Source organism: Schistocerca serialis, chromosome 11 (genome assembly GCF_023864345.2).
Source record: "Schistocerca serialis cubense isolate TAMUIC-IGC-003099 chromosome 11, iqSchSeri2.2, whole genome shotgun sequence".
Taxonomy (NCBI): Eukaryota; Metazoa; Arthropoda; class Insecta; order Orthoptera; family Acrididae; genus Schistocerca; species Schistocerca serialis.
Window position 1 is genome coordinate 132733920 of NC_064648.1, and position 20221 is coordinate 132754140.

At 42.9% G+C, this 20221-nt stretch overlaps 1 protein-coding gene across 2 annotated transcripts in view; it reads left to right on the forward strand.

The window, feature by feature from the left end:
• The window catches only part of LOC126426940 (uncharacterized), a 90321-nt gene that overhangs the window by 57853 nt on the left and 12247 nt on the right, over positions 1 to 20221 (forward strand). For both annotated transcript variants that reach the window (XM_050089044.1, XM_050089045.1), the window contains exon 6: positions 11522 to 11654. In XM_050089044.1, coding sequence (XP_049945001.1) covers positions 11522 to 11654 — 133 coding nt within the window. The remainder of the gene's footprint in view (positions 1 to 11521; positions 11655 to 20221) is intronic.

Sequence of the window (20221 nt, forward strand, 5' to 3'; positions counted from 1 at the left end):
AGTGCAAATGGTGTAGGAAGTCTAGTGGAGACAACAAATGTTCAGCACACTGGACTCGCATTCGGGACGACGACGGTTCAATCTCATGTCCAGCCACCCTGATTTAGGTTTTCCGTGATTTCCCTAAATCGCTTCGGGCAAATGCTGGGATGGTTCCTTTGAAAGGGCACGGCCGACTTCCTTCCCCATCCTTCCGTAATCCGATGAGACCGATGACCTCGCTGTTTGGTCTCTTCCACCAAACCAACCCAACCGACCAACAAACGTTCATGATGAACAGAAGGAGTGGAAGACTTTCCATTTTGACCGATGGGACCACCGATTGACAGTGGATAAAATTTCTGCTGTTTCCACAACTCTCTTATACAAGACACTCAGAAAAAGACTGGGGTACTGCAAACTGTGTGCAAGATGGGTCGCAGAACAGCTCACAGAGCAGCACCAGAAAGATCAGGTCAGTAGCACTCGTGAGTATCTCGAGTGACTGGAATTGGAAGGTGAGGAATGTTCTGAGCTCTGTTGTAACAGGAGATGAAATGTGGGTGGCCCATTACATACCATTAAAGGACAGTCGTCATAGTGGCATCGCACAAATTCCGCATCTGCCAAAAAACTCAAAACCGCCATTTTGAACAAAGAAAACGTGGCCTAAGTGTTTTGGGGATAAAAAGACACCATTTTGGCTGCACTTCTGTCTCGGGTGGAGTCCATCGGTGCACAGTGATATTGTGAGACCTGGAGAAACTCAAAAGGAGCATTAAAAACAAAAGGAGGGGAATGTCGATGAGAGGAGTGTGTGTGTTCCACGACAACGCCTGTCCTCACACAATATTAGTCGTTGAGAAGTTCTCGGACTCATTCGGTGGGATGTTTTGAACAACCACCGTATTCTGCTAAATTGATGCCTTCAGATTATCGTCTTTTAGAGGGAAACATTCCACGTGGGAAAAATGTATCTAAAAACACAGATGATGTGACTTACCGAACGAAAGTGCTGGCAGGTCGATAGACACACAAACAAACACAAACATACACACGAAATTCAACAAACTGTTGCCTCGTGTGTGTGTGTGTGTGTGTGTGTGTGTGTGTCACATCCTTTCGTCTTTCCCTCTCCTTCCCTCTTTCCTGATGAGGCAACAGTTTGTTGCGAAAGCTAGAATTTCGTGTGTATGTTTGTGTTTGTGTGTCTATCGACCTGCCAGCACTTTCGTTCGGTAAGTCACATATCTGTGTTTTTAGGAAGCATTCCACGTGGAAAATATATCTAAAAATAAATATAATGTGACTTACCAAACGAAAGCGCTGGCAGGTTGATAGACACACAAAAAAACACAAACATACACAGAAAATTCTAGCTTTCGCAACCAACGGCTGCTTCATCAGGAAAGAGGGAAGGAGAGGGAAAGACGAAAGGATGTGGGTTTTAAGGGAGAGGGTAAGGAGTCATTCGAATCCCGGGAGCGGAAAGACTTGCCTTAGGGGGAAAAAAGGACAGGTATACACTCGCGCGCGCACACACACACACACACACACACACACACACACACACACACACACACACACACACACACATATCTATACGCACATACACAGACACAAGCAGACATTTGTAAAGGCAAAGAGTTTGGGCAGAGATGTCAGTCGAGGTGGAAGTACAGAGGCAACGATGTTGTTGAATGACAGGTGAGGTATGAGCGGCGGCAACTTGAAATTAGCGGAGGTTGAGGATATACTGAAGGGCAAGTTCCCATCTCCGGAGTTCGGATAGGTTGGTGTTGGTGGGAAGTATCCAGATAACCCGGACGGTGTAACACTGTGCCAAGATGTGCTGGCCGTGCACCGAGGCATGTTTAGCCACAGGGTGATCCTCATTACCAACAAACACTGTCTGCCTGTGTCCATTCATGCGAATGGACAGTTTGTTGCTGGTCATTCCCACATAGAAAGCTTCACAGTGTAGGCAGGTCAGTTGGTAAATCACGTGGGTGTTTTCACACGTGGCTCTGCCTTTGATCGTGTACACCTTCCGGAGAAATCTAGTACACTTACTTTGTGAACAGATGTAGATGAATCCTGTCGGTGTCACTGCTTCTTCATTTGAGCATCTCCTCATTTGGTCTTTTGTGAGACTGAGTGGACCCTGTACCAGAACTCCCTACCTCAGAAGATCTGAGGAGAAAATTAAACCTGCATCTTTCCACACCATTGTCACGAACACTAACTATTCAACTGTGAGAATAGTCAAGATTTTCATCGATTCCCTAAACCTCTTAGAGCAAGTGCAGCAATGGCTCATTTGGAAAAGCTCAGTATGCGATATAAATAAGTAGGCCTCCACGGACGGTGTCATCCTCATTAAAATCCTCCCAGGAGTATTGCTGTGTCATCTTCTAAAATGCTTTTGCGGTGGAGTGGGTGCTTTGGTTTATTGCATTTCTAACAGCCTCAAAAGGCCACCATTGTTACATTTCTTAGGTTTTGTTGGCCTGGAAATACCACTGGTCCATGCTAATGGGGAGGGAACAGATGTACAAGTGGCTATCTGTCAGTTATACGAGGCGTGTTTTTTTAAGTAAGTACCGTTTTGCCACACCGCAGCTGCAGCACTTGGTACCTACATCTGTTGTCTCCGCACTGATGCCATTACAGTCTGATTCTTCCTTGTTTACGTTGTGTACTGACTGTTTAAGATGCCTCTGATAATCGTGAGTCCCGCTGTCTGTGAAGTACGGGCTGGTATAAAATTTCGTAGTGCTAAAGGCCTAAAAGTAATCGATATTCATCGTGAGATCTGTGCAGTTTACGGAGGAAACATTATGAGTGATGGAATGGTAAGAATGTGGGTGAGAGCATTTAAAGATTGCCGCACAAATGTGCATGATGAACAACGGAGTGGACGTCCTTCGGTCATTAATGAAAGTCAAAATATAGTTGTGTGCAGAAAGGTGTTGTATTGGGAATTGTCCCGTAAAATTTGAGCTGTACTCTGGTCACGCACTTTGGCAATTCGGCAGGGTCTCTCGCTTTCAAACATATTGTCCCGCTGCTCTCTCATTGGCTGCATTCCCGTCGTACCTCGTGGTGAGTGTTGATTACATTGTTGCACAGAGCACGTAAGTGCACCACTGGCCCCTATCTAGACTTTTACTGTCTCCAGCAGAAATGTATACAGTTGATGAATATGTCTCCAGTTTTAAAATCAGTTTAATTCTTACTTCAAATGTATTCAGGCAAACTGCAGTTTAAACATGGTAGATGTTCATAAAAAGCCAAGGTATGTGCTACATGTCCCCGCAGTAGATAGCGTGATGAAATTTGCTGCCCAGTTGTCACTTCCCTCTCCGAATTCGTCTTAGTTTTCAGCTGCGCTGTTGTCACTGCTACACTTCTAACTCTTCTGAATTCTTCAAAATAAATATGCATGTGAGCAACTACCAAAGTTTCATTTATAAATGTAAGACAACCCCAACATTAATCAATACACAATGTGAAACAATGACCTCAGCAGCAGTATTTCAATCTGTGAATGTAAGGTGACCCTCTACTTTTTGAATGATGAATTTGGGAAAAAATGTTTCTTACAATTGGGTAAATATGGTACATCCTTCCAGTAGTGCTAGCCTTGCAAGGTACACAGGAGAACTTTGGTGAAGTTCTGAAGGTAGGAGATGAGGTACTGGTGAAAGTAAAGCTGTGAGAGCAGGTCTCGAGTCGTGGTCAGATAGTTCAATCGGTAGAGTGCTCACCCGCAAAAGATGAAGGTCCCAGGTTTGAGTGCTGGCCCGACACACTCTGCTGCAGAGTGAATATTCATTCTGCAAGGAACTAATAGTTGCAAAAACTTGGTAGTGCGTTACTTCTTATTTTTGTGCATATATCAGAAAGCATTAGACCTTTCATGTGCTGAAGGTAACTTAAAGCTAGCACTTCTGTCTCATAATTTACCAGCGTAAAAATTTTCTAGTTAAAGCTAAAAAATGGCAGATATACTCTTCTCTAAAATTATATGACACAAAAGTGGGAACTAGCTGCCTCAATCCACAGTCTGTCTCCCTCACCAAAACTTTTGGCAAGCAAACATATTTGCATATTTGTGTTCTTTTTAACACAGGACATTCTGAATCCCTTTACCCAGTCTCTGTTCGTTGTTAAACCTTCGTACTCAGCAGCTCTCTCTCTCTCTCTCTCTCTCTCTCTCTCTCTCTCTCTCTCTCTCTCTCTCTCTCTCTCGCTGTCTGTATATGTTTCTCTCCTACTGTCTCTTGTTTTTTCTTTTTTTTTTCTTCCCCCCCCCCCCACTGATTAACAGTATATCGCACTGACTCTGTTTCTTCTCTCACACTGTCTGTGTTTGTCTTTCTTTCCCACTGTCACTGTCTCCATCACACCTCAAGAGCTCAAAAATTCTGGGTATAGGGGAAAAGGAGGGGGGGGGGGCAATTTTTTTTTTTTTCCTATACCCTTGTGTTTAAAGTTTAAGTCCAAAATGCACCCTCCCCTATACCTACAAGTGAAAGTTCACTGGTCTGGGAGGATCCAGCACCCCCTCCCAAGTATGTATGTGGTCTCCACTTCTCTGTATTTTTCATTTCCAGTCTCCTCTCTCTTTTGCTCCCACTGCCTCCACTGCCCGCCATCTCTGTTTCTCTTCTACTGCCACTGTCTAGAGCTCCTCTCTTTTTGGCTCTCACTGCTATTGTCTTCATCTGTCTAACTTTCTCTTTCACTGGCGCTCTTTCTCTCCCACTGGCACTATCTCCTCTCTCTATATCTCCCACTGTCACTGTATTCTCTGTCCACTGTCATTTTCTCTCTGATACTTCCTTTCAGCACAAAAAAGCATGATTATGTTTGCATACCAGAATGTTTGATAAGGATGCCAGAATGAAGATTGAGGCAGCCGGTTCCTCACTTTTCTGTTAATCTTTTAAACAGGAATATATTTGCCTTTTTTGTGCTCCGACAGGAGCATTTTTTAGCAGGTTCCTTCTTTTCCCTGCTACCGCATGTGTGCTGCTTTTATAAAATGAATTCTATGGGTTTGTTAAGTTTAACAGATTATTTATATACTTCAACATTTATATGCTTTGACACATATAAACAGCAACACATTCTTTCTGGATAGTTTGCTCATCGATCCCAATTCATTGAAAACTCCCAGCAGTATGGTAACTTTGAACCTCTGGATCTTGGTTAACAGATAATGATAGTCAAAAAAGTTTAAGGTACACTGAGAACATATTTCAATGATCTGCCATGAATAGAAATTATAGAAGTGACCACCACCACAATTGGTGCCCTGTTTTTTCCCTGGAAATGTCCATGAAGAAATGGTGCTTTTATAAGCCACCTAAGGTCCACCCTAGACCGCACCTAATGTAAAATAACCGACTGGTGTGCTCAATTTGCCTGGACTGTAGGAGGTGTGTAATTTTTTAAATTTTGACCCTGTACTGTAGAGTGACTACAGTATGCACGTTCTTTCCCTAGGTAATCAAATGATCAATAGGGCAGGGGCTATTTCAAACATTTGATCCCTTATCTCCGTGATTAACACCTGTAAAATCACATTTGCACACTGTTTTTTGGAACGTACTGGTGCTATGCACTGTCATGCATGGACGTTAGTAGCTGCCTGAAAAATTTGTATTTGTGATAAATGTGAATGTAGATGTGACTTCTGCCTCAAAATGTGAAAACAAAATTATCTAATAGATGCTGTTTCATAGCAGATTGTATACAGGAGAACTGTTTTATCAGAGATAGTTTGAATTAGCATTGTTTCCTGGATATAAATATGGAAAATGTAACCAGTTTTCAGTTGCTGGTATTATGCATCATCTGACAAAACTCAGTCTGGAAAGATTATATCCATAAGAACATGTCTGAAAAATAAAAAGTGAACAAAAATGCAGATGTATTAGTGCACTAGTTACTCTGGTGGCACACTGGTTGCGGGTAATTGAATGGTCCATATAAGACACACCCCACGTAATACAACAAAGGACTTGGACTTAGCTTCTTAGAACAAAGAAATACATACATTTGTCTGCTAACTGAAGTTCAAAAAGTTTGAATAGTGCGGACACTTAAAAATGCACTTTTAGATGGTGGTGGTTTTGAACTGTGGCTGTTCCAAATACCACTAGACATAGGGCCTCAGTGACCTTGTTTACAACAGTGCCAACCTTTTTGAGCAGCTCCATTGTAGCTGTTACAGAGTACTTTTGGTTCTGTGTTGTGTGAGGTTTTGTTTTTCCCTTTTTCCAAATGAGCGGAGAGAATAAACCTGTTTCCTCACAGAGTTAGATTACGACTGTAACATAACTGAAGGGATCACTGATCCCTATGATCAGTTTCAATTTGCTTTTGCAGAAACTCAGAACAAGGTGTGGATTGGCTGCCCTGTGAGAGGGAGGCGGGGTTGTTTTTCTGCACTGCTTCCATCCCCTCTGGCAGTTGTAATTCAAATTTGTCATACTTGTGAGCCAACTGCCAGTTAATATTGTCCACACTTTGCGCTACAGTGACGGATAACAAAACTTCTCATTCTCTTTCAACCACACCAACAGTCTTTCCCTAATTTGCAAATAGTTATTTTTAGCTCTACTTCTATACTAAGTACCTTGTTGGTTCTATCTGTAGCATTGTCAAATATGAGTCGAATGCCCATAAAAGATAAAAATCAATACTCTGCAGATTTTGTAATTGTCATATTGGACAGTACAAGAAAACTAATATCAAGAAACACATTAAATCAGAAGAGTACTCTGTTCAACACTGGGAAAATAGTGATGCTTCTCAACAGAGTAGCATTCTATCATTTTCATAATATTGTCAAAAACAGCTTTTACATTATGTAGCTGCAAGTTCCATATGCAAATATATTCATCAGTAAATTACTTCTTTAACAACAATGTAGGAAAAGATAGATTGCTGCCTACTGTAACGAAAACATGTTATGTTGCATATAGGCATAATTAAAAAACACACAAAGCTTTCGGTCTCAGGCTTCATTAGCAAAAGAGAAACACTCACCATTCATGCGCGCAACCAAACACTCCTCACACACCACTCTGGCAGCTCGGGCCAGAACGCAACTATCACGTGGGATGGCAGCAGTAATCTCGAGGTGGTGGGGGAATGGGAAGGGATAGTAGTGTACAGGTGGGGGACAAAGGAATGCTGCCTGGCGGAGTGTACAGGGACTAGAATGCCAACAGGTGCAGTGTCAGTAGGTTGTGGAGCAGGGAGGTGAGGAAATAAATAGTGAAAAGGATAGGAGTGGGCAAAGGTGGTCGAGTGCATTGGCAGAGGGCAGCAAATAAACAAGGTGGGAGATGAGAATGGGGAGGAAGTGATAGGACAAAGGGGTAGAGACTATTGGGTGGAGGGTGCGAGGACATTATGTTATCACAGTTTGAGGCTGCAATAATTACAGGAGCAGAGAATATGATGGAAAGACAAACTTCCATCTGTGCAATTCAGAAAAGCTGATGGTGGAGGGGAGGATCCAGATGACTCGGGTAGTGAAGCAGGCATTGAAATCAAGCTAGGTATGCTCAGCTGCATGTTGTCCCACAGGGTGATCGACTTTGCTCTTGGTCCTAGTTTGGTGGCACCCATTCACCCTGGTGGTCAGCTGGTTTGTAGTCATACCAGTATAAAAAGCTGAGCAATGGTTGCAGCAGAGCTCATAAATGACATGGCAGCTTTCACAGGTGGCCCAGACCCTGATGGGGTAGGTTAAACCTATGACAGGACTGGAGTAGGAAGTGCTGAGTGGGTGGATTGGGCAGGCCTTGCACTTGGGTCTTCCACAGAGATATTATCCATGTGGGTGGGGGTTGGGATTGGGAACGGCATAGGGACTGGCTCTGGGATGTTGTGGAGGTGTGGTGGGCAATGGAACACCATTTTAGGAGGGGTGGGAAGGATCTCGGGTAGGATGTCCCTCATCTCAGAACATGATTATATGTAGGTGAAGGATGTGGTTCAGTTGTTCCAGTCTGGGATGGTATCAGATGATTAAGGGGCACTCTTTTGTGGCTGGCTCTTGGGGATGGTGGAAAAATTGCAGGGTGTGATGGGAAATGGCATAGGAGATAGTGCCAGTCTGTGTAGGCCTTGGTGAGACCCTTAGCATACTGAGCAAGGGAGTTCTTGTCACTGCAGATATGCTGTCCCCGGGTGGCCAGGCTGTATGGGAGAGATTTTTTGGTGTGAAAGGGATGACAGCTGCCGAAATGCAGATACTGTTGGTGTTTGATCGGTTAGTGTGGACAGATGTGTGGATGGACCTATTAGAGAGAAGGAGATCAGTGTCTAGGAAGGTGGCATGCTGGGTTGAAGAGGACCAGGTGAAGCAGATGGGAGATGAGGTGTTGAGGTTGTGAAGGAATGAAGATAGGGTGTCCTGCCCTGAGTCTAGATCATGAAGATATCATCAATGAACCTGAACCAAACAAAGGGTTTGGTGTTTGAGGAGGCTAGGAAGGTCTCCTCTAGGTGGCCCATATACAAGCTCACATAGGAGAGGGCCGTGCGGGTGGTCATGGCTGTGCTTCAGGTTTGTTTTGTATACTTTCTCTTCAAAGGAGAACTGATTGTGGGTTGGGATAAAGTTAGTAAGGTTTATGAGGAATTAGGTATTTCATTTGGAGTCTGAAGGGCGTTGGGAAAGGTAGTGTTCAATAGTGTTAAGACCATGGGCATGTGGAATTATTGTTGTATAGGCAGGTGGCGTCAACAGTGACAAGTAGGGAGATCCGGGAGGTAAAAGGGTGGAGATGGTGGAGAGGCAGCGAAGGAAGCGGTTGGTATCAGTGATGGTGGAGACTAGATTGCTGCCAGTTGGCTGGAGGTGTTGGTCAATGAGGGCCGAAATTCTTTAGTAGGGCCGCAAGAACCAGCCACAATGGGATGTTCAGGATTCTTGGGTTTGTGCATTTTGGAGATCATGTAGCAGGTTGGTTGTGCAGTCATAGCGGAGAGGATGGAAATGGATTCAGAGGAGAAGTTCTGGGAAGTGCCTAAGACTTTAAGTGGGATTCGAGGCTGTGTTGGACTTTATAGTTGGAGTTTATAGGTGGAGGAGTCACATAATTGGTGAAGGCCTTCCAGCAGGTAGTCACTGCGATTCATAACAGCAATTGTTGAACTTTTGTCTACAGGTGGGATGATTAGGTCAGGATTAGTTTTGAGGTTGTGTATGGTTATTCTTTCTGTTGCTGAAAGGTTGATGTTCTGAGGAAGGGTTCTGGGGAAGGATGGTGAGGCTAAGTTGGAGGTAAGGAATTTCTGGAATTTGGCCAGAACGTGGTTAGGTGGGAGGGAGGGGGGGAGGATCATAGATGGAAGTTGGTATGAACTGGGAGAGGCAGTGTTGGACTTAGGTTGGCTTTGGTTGGAGGGATTGTCAGCAAATAAGTTTTTCCACTGCAAGGATCAAGAGGAGGAGAATAGGTCTTTGACAAGTCCAGCGTAGTTAAATTTGGATGTAGGGCTAAAGGTGAGGCATTTGAATAGGTCTGAAACTTCTGTGGAGCAGAGAGTTTTGGTGGAAAGGCTAACAACAGTCAGTATGTTTCCCTTCACTTTTTGGGTGACCACTAAATTAGTTGCCAGGCTCCCATGAGAAAAATGGCGAACAAACAAATAATTAACATATTTTACGTGCTGCCCCACAGTCTGGAGTTATGATCTGTGGTATGATTTCGTATGACAGCAGGAACACTCTTGTGGTTCTCCCGCGCACTCTGACTGCAAATTTGTTCATCACTCTGGTGATTCAACCAGTTGTTGCCTTTCATGTACAGCATTCCAGGGGTGTTTTCCAACAGGATAACGCGTGCCAACTTAGCGCTGTTGTAACCCAACGTGCTCTATAGAAAGTCAACATGTTGCCTTGGCCTTCTCGATCACCAGATCTGTCTACAACTGGGCACGGATGGGACATCATCGAGTGACAACTCTAGTATCATCCACAACAGGCATTCACCACCCCTGTATTAATCATCCAAGTGCAACAGGCGTGGAACTCCCATGTCACACACTGATATCTGGCACCTGGACAGCACAATGCACAGATGTTTGTGTGCTTGCATTTCACATTCTGGCAGTTACACTGGTTATGAATGTACCAGCATTTCACATTTGCAATGGCTTTTCTTGTTATTCCATTAACTTGTAAACTTGCAATGTTAATCACTTAAATATGTTACCTAGATTAATGTATTTACAGAATTTCATTACTCTACATTAATTATTTATTGGTGTTGTGATTTTTGTCTGTCAGTGTAGATCAGTACTCCTTTACTCGTGCAGTTTGGAACATTTTGAAACAGTACCCGTCTTGTCGACAAACAAATAAAGCAATGTTGGGCACTTACCTCTGTGGGGAGATCAATGGCAATGCAAATTTCCATAATGCCAGGGTAGATAGATCTTTTGTCTAGTGTGAGAAGTGTGAAGTTTATTTGTGTGTGAATAAGAACAGAAACTGTTTCAAAATGGTCCATACTGCTTGTGTAAAGGAGTATTGATACAGACCATGTGCCATTGGACAGAATGAGTAAGGCACTTATGTTGTATAGTAAATTATTAGTAGAAAAACCGATGAACAGCTAGATATCTCACCTTATATGTTTGGATTAGCAGAAATGTGTCACACCAATTTTTCTGTTATATTTTGGAAAATAAAATGTATAGTCCAGTAAACTTAAAAGCCAATACATACAGCTTTTTCACTAGAGAAAAAGATTCATGCAGAAAGAACACAGCAGTTTTCCGGTATATCTTGTGTGTAGACTACTATACAGTAAGGGGTTAATTTTAAGATAGCACTTTTGCTCGGTTTACAAGTATTGCTAAGTGGATGTTAGATATTGCTTTGGATCAGCATGAGCGTGAGATTTGAAAGCTAAAATGTCGGCTCTACCACATGTAACACAAAAGTGTTAATTTGAAGTGTTTTAAAAGTAAGCATTTGTCTTTAGGAGATGTTTGATACGTGTGATCTCAGATGTTCCTGGTGGGGAAATGGCCGTGTGCATGAATTTCTGACACTGGGTAGCTACTGAAATTCACACTCGGCAAACTCTGATTTACTTTTTCCTGGAGAACAGATTTTGATGGTCTACATTGTAATAAAACATCATTATGAGGGGAGCATCCACAAAATTTTATTGACTTCTATGTATTTTATCTTTTTTACAGTAACACTTCAGTGTGGACTTTGCGTAAATGAAGCATTTGTAAATGTATTGCTTACAGCAAAGATTCTTATGTGTAGGTGTTTCTGATGATGAGGGCTTGTACCTTTGAAAAACATTGAATTAATACTCCTGCTTGCATGGTTGAGCTGACATTTTAGTTTCCAAATTTGAGTACAGCCACAGCCTCCCATCCAATCATGGTTAAATTTGAGATTATAGTGGTGGTGGTAGTGGTAACATGAAGTGCCTAATCTAGTTCTCTCCCAACACTGACATCGATGCGTTACTTTTTTTACTCGCAGACACAACAGCCCACAGTGTGCAGGTGACGCGGACCAAGCTGCCACAACACCGCCACTGAAGCGTGGCGCTGATGAGTTGAGCCAGAATGCCGCAGAGCCAGCTGCATCGCTAGTTTGCAAGAAAATCAAAGCCGTGAGTGGAAATCTGACCATTTTTTGAAGCTTGTGAAATAGTAGTTAATATCAGCTGTTAATGCAGTTACCATTTTTTATAATTTTGCAGATTACAAAACGGTCTTGTAGTGTACCAAATGGGCTACAAAGTTCACAAAAGCTACTGTGTACAGTGGCACATTGACTACATGTATTGACTTGTTTGTGAATCAGATGTATTGTAAAAAATTAGTTATGTATACTGCTGCATCATTAATTTTTAGTCCTGTGTACATAAAAAGGCAGACGGTGGGGTGTTGCACAGTGGAAGGAAACGGAGCACAGTGTGACCACTCTAGTCGATTGTGTCATTCTGCCACAGTTGTGTCTATTGTGCACTTTGCACTTCAGAGTGCATGTAGAGAACTTAGCATCGATTGTTGTGTTAATTCAGGTATGGTGAGAGTTCTTAGCCACTGTAGTGTTCATTATAAGTGGCATAAAGCAAGCATAACATGTAGTTTCCAAGCATATAAATTTTACATTTTCCAAGCATATAAATTTGTGATGCTTACCCCAGCAGTTTCTATGGTAGATAGAAATAGAGAGCCCACTAACAGCATAGCAAAGTTTTCTCCACTTCCTGAATGAATTTTGACCCTGCATAATGCTTACATGAATCTTCCTGGCAAATTAAAACTGTGTGCTGAACCAGGACTCAAATCTCCCATTTCAGGGCAAGTGCTCTAGTGACTGATCTGTTTGAGCACAGCTCACGATCCGCCCTCACAGCTTTACTTCCACCAGTAACTTATCTACTGCCTTCTAAAGTTCACAGAAATTGTCCTGTTCACCTTGCAGGACTAGCACTCCACCTGTCTGCACAGGACACATTGTGCAGCCACCATCTTGCTTGTGCTGTACTGTAGCCAGCAACCACAGTTTCTTGTTTACGTACGAAAACTAAAAGCAAACACTGGCTGTGTAGGCCAGAGGTTCCACTGTACAGAGAAGTAGAGGAGAAAGTTGAAGGAAATGAAACTATTAAAAGAGTAAACTCATACAAGAGCCATTTGGTAAGTGACGTGCAGAAGCAACTGAACATTTTTCTTAGGAGGGGGAAAAGACACTTAATTTCTGGACATGGTCTTCATTTGTGACTATAGATGTTATCTAGCAAGTTTCTGTTGTAATTCCTCTGGAAAAATGCTTTGTCAAACTCTGAAAAATATTCATTAATGACAATGATCACATCATCCTTTCATGCAGATTTCTTCCAACAGTGTCTAGTGAAGCATATATGGCACCTGTTTTCATAGTAATACCTGCAGATGAATCATTACAATTAAGAATCCTCATTTTCTAGCCAATCGCTTTATTCAACACTCTTTCACCAACATTTGCCCACTGTTTCAGCTGCGGAAACAACTGTTCACTGAAGTGAAGCTATGTGATAGCAATAAGCACATATACAGATGGCAGTATTATCACATACACAAGATATAAAAGGACCGTACTCAGGTGATTCTTGTGAAAAGGTTTCTGATGCGATTATGGTTGCGCAGCAGGAATTAACTCACGGAACACGGCATAGTAGTTGGAACTGGACAAATGGGACATTCCATTTCAGAAATTGTTCATGTATTCAATATTCTGAGGTCCACGTCATCAAGAGTGTGCCGAAACCACTAAATGTCAGCCATTACCTCTCATCGCAGACAACGCAGTGGCCAACGGCCTTCACTTAACGATCGAGTGCAGCGAAGTTTGCATAGAGTTGTCAGTGCTAGCAGACGAGCAGCACTGTGTGCAATAACTGCAGAAATCAATCTGGAATGTACAACAAATGTAGCTGTTAAGACACTGTGTCAAAATCTGGCGTTAATGGGCTATGACAGCAGACGACCGATGAGAGTGCCTTTGCCGACAGCACGATATCACCTGCAGTGCCTCTCCTAGGGTCACAATCATATCGGTTTGACCCTAGATGACTGAAAAACTTTGGCCTTGTCAGAGGAGTCCAAATTTCCGTTGGTAAGAACTGAAAGGGCAGTGCAGTGTTACGTGGCTTTATGCTTAATTACAGACTTACTATTTTGTTAGCTGATTTGTTTTCACCATGTAACACCTGCGGTTTATTTCCTTCTTCATTGCTGAGCGATGTATCACTTTTCATTCTGACGCCGCAACTCTTCCTTTCCTATATCTTTACTATTTTTTATCTATATAAATGATGGTTTTGCCGTTTAACAACTTTTTAATAACTGTGGAAGTATTACAGGCATCGGGTCCCACCTAATGTGTCACCCACCTATACGTTTTACATGAACCTTTCAAGACTCGATCAATCTGTTTACAAAGAGAAAGCAGAATATCTCTTCCTTTGACGTTGTCCAACAACGACCTAGGAAGCTCGACGCCCTCGCGGCCCGGGCTCTTCCACGGCTCGCGGTAGTTTGCAGCATTCGTTTTATTCCTTGCCCACTTGCCGCTACGTCGAACTTTAGTGGTGATCGTTGGGCAACGTCTTCCACGTTATCTGAAACATAAATAAACTTTCTTCCCACAGTATTTCTGAAAACCCAAAAACAAACTTAAAGAACATAATAATAATAACTGTTCTTACAATTATTCGTATAAGTCTTGATCAATTTAATGAGAGGTGGGACAGGCCTAAGCCATGTGACACCACAACAGGATGAGAGGGTGTCTGTTTAAGACATATGGGAATGACTTCCAAGGTGCTAGAGGGAGTTGTAGAGGGCAAAAACTGTAGAGTAAGATGAGATTCGAATATATCCAGCAAATAATTCAGGACGCAGGTTGCAAGTGTTACTCTGAGATGAAGAGGGTGGTACAGGAGAGGAATTCGTTGCAGGCTGCATCAAACCAGTCGGAAGACTGATGACCCAAAAAAGAAGAGCTCATGGGAAGGTTTGATTGTGGTGCACACACCACAAAGCTATGGACCTAAGTTGTCATGAGGCACTGTGCAAGTTGCTGGCAGCTCCATAATGGTGTGGGCTGTGTTTACACGGAACGGACTGAGACCTCTGGTCCAACTGAACTGATCATTGACAGTAAACTGTTATGTTCGTCGGGATAGAGGTCAGGAGCAGTGGGCATTGTAAAATGAAAAGTAATGAAGTGGGAATGGAACCAATTTATTCCTGTAACGATGGTACATGGGTGCCTACGTAGGGCTGAGCAGCCCCAAGAGGGGTTGCCGCCTGCTCATCAGGAGGTTTGAGAAGAGAGGCAGAGGCTAGAGGAGCGACTACTCGGGGCCGAGGTCTGAAGCTAAGAGAGCGCGGAGCTGTTTCCGAGCCACCATCGCCGCTCCCAGCCGCGTCCCCACGTGATCACACGTCTAGTCTCTGATAGGAGGGTTGATTCCGCCAACGTGCCTTGCTAGTAGCGTACCCTCGTCAGCGTGACCGGCCCGTGGGACTAGAGTGTGGCCGAGGAGCACGTGGCAGGAATGTGCCGCCCACAGTCTTCCGGCCAGCACCTTCCACCACAGTATGCCCAAGCCGGCTACGGCCGTACATTATGAATGGAAAAATTATTTAATACAATTTTATCGGCAATGATCCCTCTTGGGGGGTCTCCTCCCTGCACAGTTATGTTCAGCCACTTCGAGACCATTTTCAGTCATTCATAGACTTCATGTTCTCAAACAGCAATGGAATTTTTATGGATGATAGTGTGGCGTGTAAAAAGACCACAATTCTTCATGATTGGTTTGAACAACATTCTGGACAGTTGAAGTGAATGATTTGACCACCTAGATAGCCTGACATGAATCCCATTGAAAATTTATGGGCCATAATCAAGAGGTCAGTTTGCACACAAAATGCTGCACCTGTGACACTTTCGCAATCGTGAATGGCTATAGAGGCACCACGGCTCAATATTTCTTCAAGGCAAATTCAACGACTCGTGTCCATACCACATCGAGTTGCTGAACTACGCTGAGCAAAAGGAGGTCTGACAGAGTAGTAGGCGGCATCCCGTGACTTTCGTCACCTCAGAGTGTACTGTAATGGCAGATACTGGTTTTCATCTGCAGTTACAGATCAGCACAAAAAGTCATCCAGATAGAGATTAAACATTGCCAATCATTGCAATGTAACATTCTTCCATATGAGATTGGCCATCAGCTGTCGCAGTACCCAGTGAGATATTTATTTACATTTTTGCATTGTGTAGGTGGAGTCAGCTCAAACAGATAGTATTCATCGTGCCTTTTACAGGGTGTTACAAAAAGGTACGGCCAAACTTTCAGGAAACATTCCTCCCACACAAATAAAGAAAAGATGTTATGTTGACATGTATCTGGAAATGTTCAATTTCCATGTTAGAGCTCATTTTAGTTTCGTCAGTATGTACTGTACTTCCTCGATACTAGCATCGAGCACATCAGTACGTAGCATCAACAGGTTAGTGTTCATCACGAACGTGGTTTTGCAGTCAGTGCAATGTTTACAAATGCGGAGTTGGCAGATGCCCATTTGATGTACGGATTAGCACGGGGCAATAGCCATGGCGCGGTACGTTTGTATCGAGACAGATTTCCAGAACGAAGGTGTCCCGACAGGAAGACGTTCGAAGCAATTGATCGGCGTCTTAGGGAACACGGAACATTCCAGCCTATGACTCGCGACTGGGGAAGACATAGAACGACGAGAACACCTGCAATGGATGAGGCAATTCTTCGTGCAGTTGACGATAACCCTAATGTCAGCGTCAGAGAAGTTGCTGCTGTACAAGGTAACGTTGACCACGTCACTGTATGGAGAGTGCTACGGGAGAACCGGTTGTTTCCGTACCGTGTACAGCATGTGCAGGCACTGTCAGTAGCTGATTGGCCTCCACAGGTACACTTCTGCGAATGGTTGATCCGACAATGTGTCAATCCTCATTTCAGTGCAAATGTTCTCTTTACGGATGAGGCTTCATTCCAACGTGATCAAATTGTAAATTTTCACAGTCAACATGTGTGGGCTGATGAGAATCCACACGCAATTGTGCAATCATGTCATCAACACTAATTTTCTGTGAACGTTTGGGCAGGCATTGTTGGTGATGTCTCGACTGGGCCCCACGTTCTTCCACCTACGCTCAATGGAGCACATTATCACGATTTCATACGGGATACTGTACCTGTGCTGCTAGAACATGTGCCTTTACAAGTACGACACAACATGTGGTTCATGCACGTTGGAGCTCCTGCACCTTTCAGTCGAAGTGTTCGCACGCTTCTTAACAACTGATTCGGTGACCGATGGGTTGGTAGAGGCGGACCAATTCCGTGGCCTCCACACTCTCCTGACCTCAACCCTCTTGGCTTTCATTTATGGGGGCATTTGAAAGCTCTTGTCTACGCAACCCCGGTACCAAATGTAGAGAATCTTCGTGCTCGTATTGTGGACGGCTGTGGTACAATACGCCATTCTCCCGGGCTGCATCAGCGCATCAGGGATTCCGTGCGATGGAGGGTGGATGCACATATCCTCGCTAATGGAAGACATTTTGAACATTTCCTGTAACAAAGTGTTTGAAGTCACGCTGGTATGTTCTGTTGCTGTGTGTTTCTATTCCATGATTAATGTGATTTGAAGAGCATTAATAAAATGAGCTCTAACATGGAAAGTAAGTGTTTCCGGACACATGTCCACATAACATATTTTCTTTCTTTGTGTGTGAGGAATATTTCCTGAAAGTTTGGCCGTACCTTTTTGTAGCACCCTGTATATGATGCCCAGTGTTGACGGAATGCGCCAGTTCATTTCCCATTACAAACAAATGATTTTTAAAGGTAAATTTTATGTGCTCTTTCAATAGAGTGGTCCCTTTTGCTCTAGTACGACATTTGTTTTGTCGATATGTATTAACACTGGCAGTAAAATCCAGTGAATAGCTAGTACTCCAGCAGCAACAGTCCAGCGCTGGACCACGACGACTGCTGCTGCCGAGCATGCAGTGCCACTGAGTCACTACTGGATTACTGTTTATTCTTCGTGTTTTACTGTCCCTGTTAATACATATCGATAAAAAGAATATTGGGCTAGATCGACTACCTGTTTTACGATGCATCACAAGAAAAAGTCTCATGTGTAAGATTAGGAGACCCTGAAGGCCAGAATGTAAGGCCCAGAGCTTTTTATGCCCTGCAACATATTCATTGTTGAGGGAGGGATTGACTCAGAAATGCTCTGGACATCAAGGTGCCGATAGAGTGGAGCTGCATTCTGCTGTAAAATAAAGTTCTGGGAGGCTTTGGTAAGTTGAAAAAAAAGGCCATTATTCCAGCATGTCCAGGTATATAATTACACTAACAGTTCCATCGCCAAAAAGTAATGGACAATAGACTCCATTTTACAATAGGGCATGAAATGTGATGCAGTGATACGCCTCATGTTATGGGACCCCATGCTTGCGTACTGCGATCATAATATATTGTGTACCTACATTTAAATATGTCTGCTTGTGTCTGTATGTGTGGATGGATATGTGTGTGTGTGCGAGTGTATACCTGTCCTTTTTTCCCACTAAGGTAAGTCTTTCCGCTCCCGGGATTGGAATGACTCCTTACCCTCTCCCTTAAAACCCACATCCTTTCATCTTTCCCTCTCCTTCCCTCTTTCCTGATGAGGCAACCGTTGGTTGCGAAAGCTAGAATTTTGTGTGTATGTTTGTGTTTGCTTGTGTGTCTATCGACCTGCCAGCGCTTTCGTTCGGTAAGTCACCTCATCTTTGTTTTTATATATAATTTTTCCCACGTGGAATGTTTCCCTCTATTATATGTAAATATATAGCTGTACTGTATTTATTGTCTCTGTAGCCCCTGATTCTGACAAGAAAATTTGTTATTAGTATCCAGATATTACTACAATTTGCTTAGCAGTATATGTTAATAGTAGCAGATTAATTGTTTCTTTTCAACAAAAGGGTAATTTTTCCTTTACTCGACACTTGGAGGTACTGTTAAACTTCTGCCAAATCATTTTCCAAACTTTGTGATGTATTCAGTACTTGTATAGCACTTCTGACTTCCCTTTAACCAAACTTTTAATATTTTGAATGCTTGTAATCCTTGTATACATTAGATCTTTCCATATTAGCAGTACAGAAATATATTATCTCGTACTCCTTCATTTTTCATAACTGTATAAAACATTTCATTTCATTCATCTGTCTTTTCAGGCTTCCAAAAAACAGGTTAAATCTCTCAGGCTTCATAGTTTATTTCTACTCTCCACCAATAAAATCTTAATTTTTTACCTTTACAGCAATATAACTTCACAATAAACAGATGTGTTGCTGTCAAAATCAGTGCTATATAGTCACCAGATAGTCTGCCTTTTGCTACTGTATGCAACGTGAAGACTGAACTTTTACAAGAGATAAATTTGCATAATTTTTTACATTTATTTTTTGTTTCTAAATTAGAATTACAGTAATAATGGTTGCAGGGAATGTGAACAGAATGGCAGTAACTGCTCACAGGTGCTGGCTGTTGGCTAAATATATCGCTCTGATTGGTAGAGTGATGGTCCGCTTCAGACCAAGTATACGCAGCCATGTCGCTCCAATATTCAACATTAAACATAAAAATAAATATTTTGCAATTATTTCCACCACCGAGGGCAGCACGTACAACTCGGCTATGCTGCGCATGTCAACACCTGACGCATGCGCTGTAGGATGCCAGTACATTTCACATGCGCGAGATTCGGCATAAATACCGCGACTGCACCTGGGCTCTTCAGTAGTTGTGTACTCACCTGATGATGGCCGGACGTCTCTGGGCCAAAATATCGTGGCAGAATGTCGACGGGATCCGGCTGCATACCCGGAAATTATTAGAAGAAGAAACACGCCGGGGAAAATTTCAGAAGTCACATTTTGCAATTACTCCACATATAATGGATAAAAATTCCTTAACTGTGTTTGAAAAGAAAATATTTACCTTATTTCACTCTCATGTTGCAATGGTTCACAGGGATTTCATAGACATTGTGAAAATCGTGTCCAGCCACCTTTCCACCAGGATGAAACATTGTTTCATTTCTAAAAATTAAGCACAGGAGCCACTTTCACCCTCTGTCTTTCTTGCTGTGTTGCCACAAAATTCATTATGTTTTCGTCATATCCAGCAAGAGCCTACAAAGTTGTAAGCAGCAGGGCTCATATGGCAAACAGCATCCCGGAACCCACCAGACAGTTGCCTGTTTGCTCTGTCAATTGAGTTACTTGGACTGTGCCTGCAACTTTTTCATCTAACGTCCTCACCTGACAAGCGATCATCTAGTGATTCATCCTTTGCAGAGACATCCATTTTTCTGAAATTGCTGCAACTATGAGTGTTTGCTTTTCTTACCTGTTCGCTTAGTCTCAAATCGGAAACAAAATTCCCTCTGACCTGAATTGCTGACTCACTTCTTCCGAACTCAGGAAAGTAGGAAACATTATGGTATCGAGTATCCGTCTTACTCACATCTGATATCAACTAGCTGTCAGTGTGAAATTCTGGTACTCATTTACACAATTAACAGCCTTCTAGCAGCGGTAATTGAAACTTAGATCATCTTTGTCCTGATG